This window comes from Scaptodrosophila lebanonensis, unplaced genomic scaffold, assembly GCF_003285725.1.
Source record: "Scaptodrosophila lebanonensis strain 11010-0011.00,11010-0021.00 unplaced genomic scaffold, SlebRS2 tig00000096-arrow-pilon, whole genome shotgun sequence".
Lineage (NCBI taxonomy): Eukaryota > Metazoa > Arthropoda > Insecta > Diptera > Drosophilidae > Scaptodrosophila > Scaptodrosophila lebanonensis.
Genome location: NW_022060567.1, coordinates 4,070,486 through 4,073,641, shown reverse-complemented (window position 1 = coordinate 4,073,641; position 3,156 = coordinate 4,070,486). Strand labels below are relative to the sequence as shown.

Genomic DNA, 3,156 nt, shown 5'->3' with positions numbered 1-3,156 from the left:
GTTGTTGATCTTTGACCTTTGATTCTAATGGCATTGTATTTATGGGGAATGTACTTTGATTTCAATTTATAGAAAAGCTCTGCTACGATTTCCCATGTAACATTGCTTTTTATCAACCGCTCAATAATTTCTTCTTAGCATCCCAAGAGTATAGTTCATCATTTATTAATTCACTGCATCTGGGAGCACTTAAATCGTAAAATGAATTAATAACGATGCAAAATATAGAATAAACATGTTAGTGTGGAATATAGATACGGGAAACAACAGAGAAACAATTTTCCTAAATTCGTACACCTGCCCCGTTTTGGTTTGTGAAACCGTGCTGTATATTTCATCTGCTTTCGAGGGGGCAGGCGTTGGCGAAATCAAGAAGCTAGCTAACAATGATAAGTTGACCAAGTTAAGCTACTTTTATGGCATCGCGTGCGCGGCCTTCCTTCCGACTTCCTGTGCCCGTGTTGACACTGTTAAGACGTGCAAGAACAAAGACTGCGGCAAGGCTGGAGACGAAGGAACCAGCTGGGCGGACGGTCGGGCTGAAAAGGAAAAGAACTGTCGGGGCAGACGTGGCCGTGTCGTGACCCGCTTTCGTGTTTTGTGTGAAACCAGCAAATGGCTTTTGCTCGGTTTCAATTGCAAAAATATGACAACTCCAGCAACAAGAAACAAGCAAGGAGAAATTGAAAATAAAAAGGACCCCGAGGCAAGGCAAGGCATTCCCAGATGAATACTATAAGGCAGTATTGCCATTGGCATTGCCTTTCCCACTCGTCCGCAACCGTCATCAACGCCGTCTTACAAAAATTGAATTATTTGCTGCCGACTCTTCATTCCTGTTGCCGTCACATCCTTAACCATATCCTGTGCCAATTACATGCGGCAAGGGAAGTCTTGAAAAGCGCTTCCCTCGCCTTCTTTTGCCGTAAATTTAATTTCCACATTGCTTTTTTGCTGGGATTTGGGCCTATTATTATGCGACGACTTATGATATTTTGCGCAGCATCCTTGCATTATATCAATGGACATGCCATGTCCATATAACACATATTGCATGTAAGAGCATTAGCTGCTTTCCAGAGACCTGGTTGGGCCATTTGACACTCCGATGTAATCCAGCAGGTAAATTTCTGTCCACACAGACTAGAAAGACACTTTGCCTGTACCTTTTGCAAGCTGCGGAAACCATCTTAATAGGATAATAGCTGGCTTATCGAGCAACTGGACCGGTTAATGCAACCTAAGCCTGAATATCAATAATATCCCGACCATCGTGATGATTAACACTGCTCGGCGAACTCTTTACTTCACAAAAAACAATGAAGTACGATTATACTTATCCATCGATCTTCCGCACCATTTGTGCATATAGTGCACTGATTTTTATGGTGATCAGATATCAATATATTCTTTTAAGCAAAAAAGTTGTTCATACTTAGTATATTTTCGGGGATAGTTTTATTAAACAATGGATTTTATACATTTATCCGCGCAATTTCAGAGCAACAGTTGTTTAATTTGGACAGAATTTGTCAAGGAGACGGGAATATTTTTGCACGAATTGTCCCTATGGCTATATAAAAAATGAAGCTACACCTGATTTATAATAAACACGGTTTGGATATGGCCTTCACTTCAAATGCAGAGTTTGGCGGATGCAATGCTTTATGAAATCGTATCCGATTAATATTTCGAACTGTAAAAAGAGTAGATCATTGTAGTAGAGCGAGCTATAATATATAATATACATATGTATTTATATGTATACTATATATATACTATAATAAGCAATACAGTTTATATTGTATGCTTCATTCAGTGAGGGACTTTAGAAAACTTATAAACAAATAAGTGACATAAAATAATGATGCTAGTTTGTAATAAACATGCTTGCGTCTACATACGGAGCTTGGTGTCCCTAGCTGATATGCTTTAAAAGTTAACGGTGTTCATACAGACGGACATTCTGTGCAGATATGTATCTATAGCATGGCGTTTGCCAGACGTTGGTTAACTCTTGTTTGCGTATGCAGAGGCAGTTCTGAGTATAGCATATCTTTTCACCATTCGAGCACACGCTTTAAAAGGCTCGGGGCATAACAATTTTTATTTTGAAACAAGGCAACAATACAGAATATAGAAACAATACAATACGAAAGTGGATTTCATGAGTTCTTTAAAGATTTTTAAATAAACATTAAGCATTGTATTTTGCAACTGCATTAAATTTCTCCCCTGGATTCTGCTATGAAGGGGATAAAGAGGTTCATCTGTGAGAGATATGGGGGATAAGCTTTAAGCATTATAAATTATAGAGAAAGATAGCTACCGCCATGAATTTAAAATCCAGTCTTATCAAATGTTGCAAGTGTTGTTCTAATATATAATAATTTTTAAGTAAATATTCTTAATTGCCTGGCGACCATTTGCGGCGGTTGCGATGAGTTGCGATGGGCTCCAGAAATAATCGCTCAATACGTTCATCCATCTGCTGCAAGCTGCGCTCTATATCATTCAACAAGCGCTCAATCAAATCCAGAATTACATTAATCATTCTGCGCTCATGCTCCTCACTTAGTTGCGGGTCGGACTGAGGTTCCTGGATGTCCTGGGTGGCCAGAGTGGCCTGAGTTGTCTGTTGAGCCTGTTCCAATGGTTGATCTTGTTCCGGCTCCAAATCTTTAGGTTCTTTTACATTTTCTACATGATTCTTTTCGGTTTCTTGCTCGCGCTTATTCTGTTGCTTAAATATTGCATCCCTCGCTTCAATATGTTTCTCATTTCCCTCTCCTTTCCCGGCATTTTGTTGCTCTGGTAATTCCTCTTGCCCGTTGGCTTCTTCTAACTGTGACTCCGGTTCAAGATCTAGAACCTGCTCCCATTTCTTAGCCCACATCTTGGCGTTGAAGTTCTTAAGATTGTCTATACTGCGGAAGGGCTGTTCAGGTTTTTTTCTCTTTTTTTAATTATTCTGAAAAGTTGAATGAGTCTTGCAATTTGTCGCCAGTATTCTGTGCCTTGGGACTGTCAAGTGTGACGCAGACTCCTAAGGTGTGTCGGTCAAAATTTGACATTTGACACTGCTCCTACTACTGCTCGCTTGTTGTTTGTTCTTTTGATGACAGTGCTTTGTAGACGGCAAATGCATAATTAAAT

The 3,156-nt window shown here is 39.7% G+C and overlaps 1 protein-coding gene across 1 annotated transcript; it reads right to left on the bottom strand.

Annotated features, from left to right (window-relative positions):
• Positions 1–2,100: 2,100 nt before the first annotated feature.
• LOC115627637 (general transcriptional corepressor trfA-like) lies at positions 2,101–2,930 on the bottom strand. The gene is made up of 2 exons (XM_030523372.1): positions 2,330–2,930; positions 2,101–2,270 (listed from the first exon to the last, which is right to left on the bottom strand). Exon 1 carries the CDS (start codon positions 2,894–2,896, stop codon positions 2,408–2,410), a length of 489 nt encoding a protein of 162 aa, XP_030379232.1. The 5' UTR covers positions 2,897–2,930; the 3' UTR covers positions 2,101–2,270; positions 2,330–2,407.
• Positions 2,931–3,156: the final 226 nt, after the last annotated feature.

Coding starts and splice junctions, on each gene's coding strand:
- LOC115627637 (XM_030523372.1), bottom strand. CDS start 2,896: ATGTGGGCTAAGAAATGGGAGCAGGTTCTAGATCTTGAACCGGAGTCA.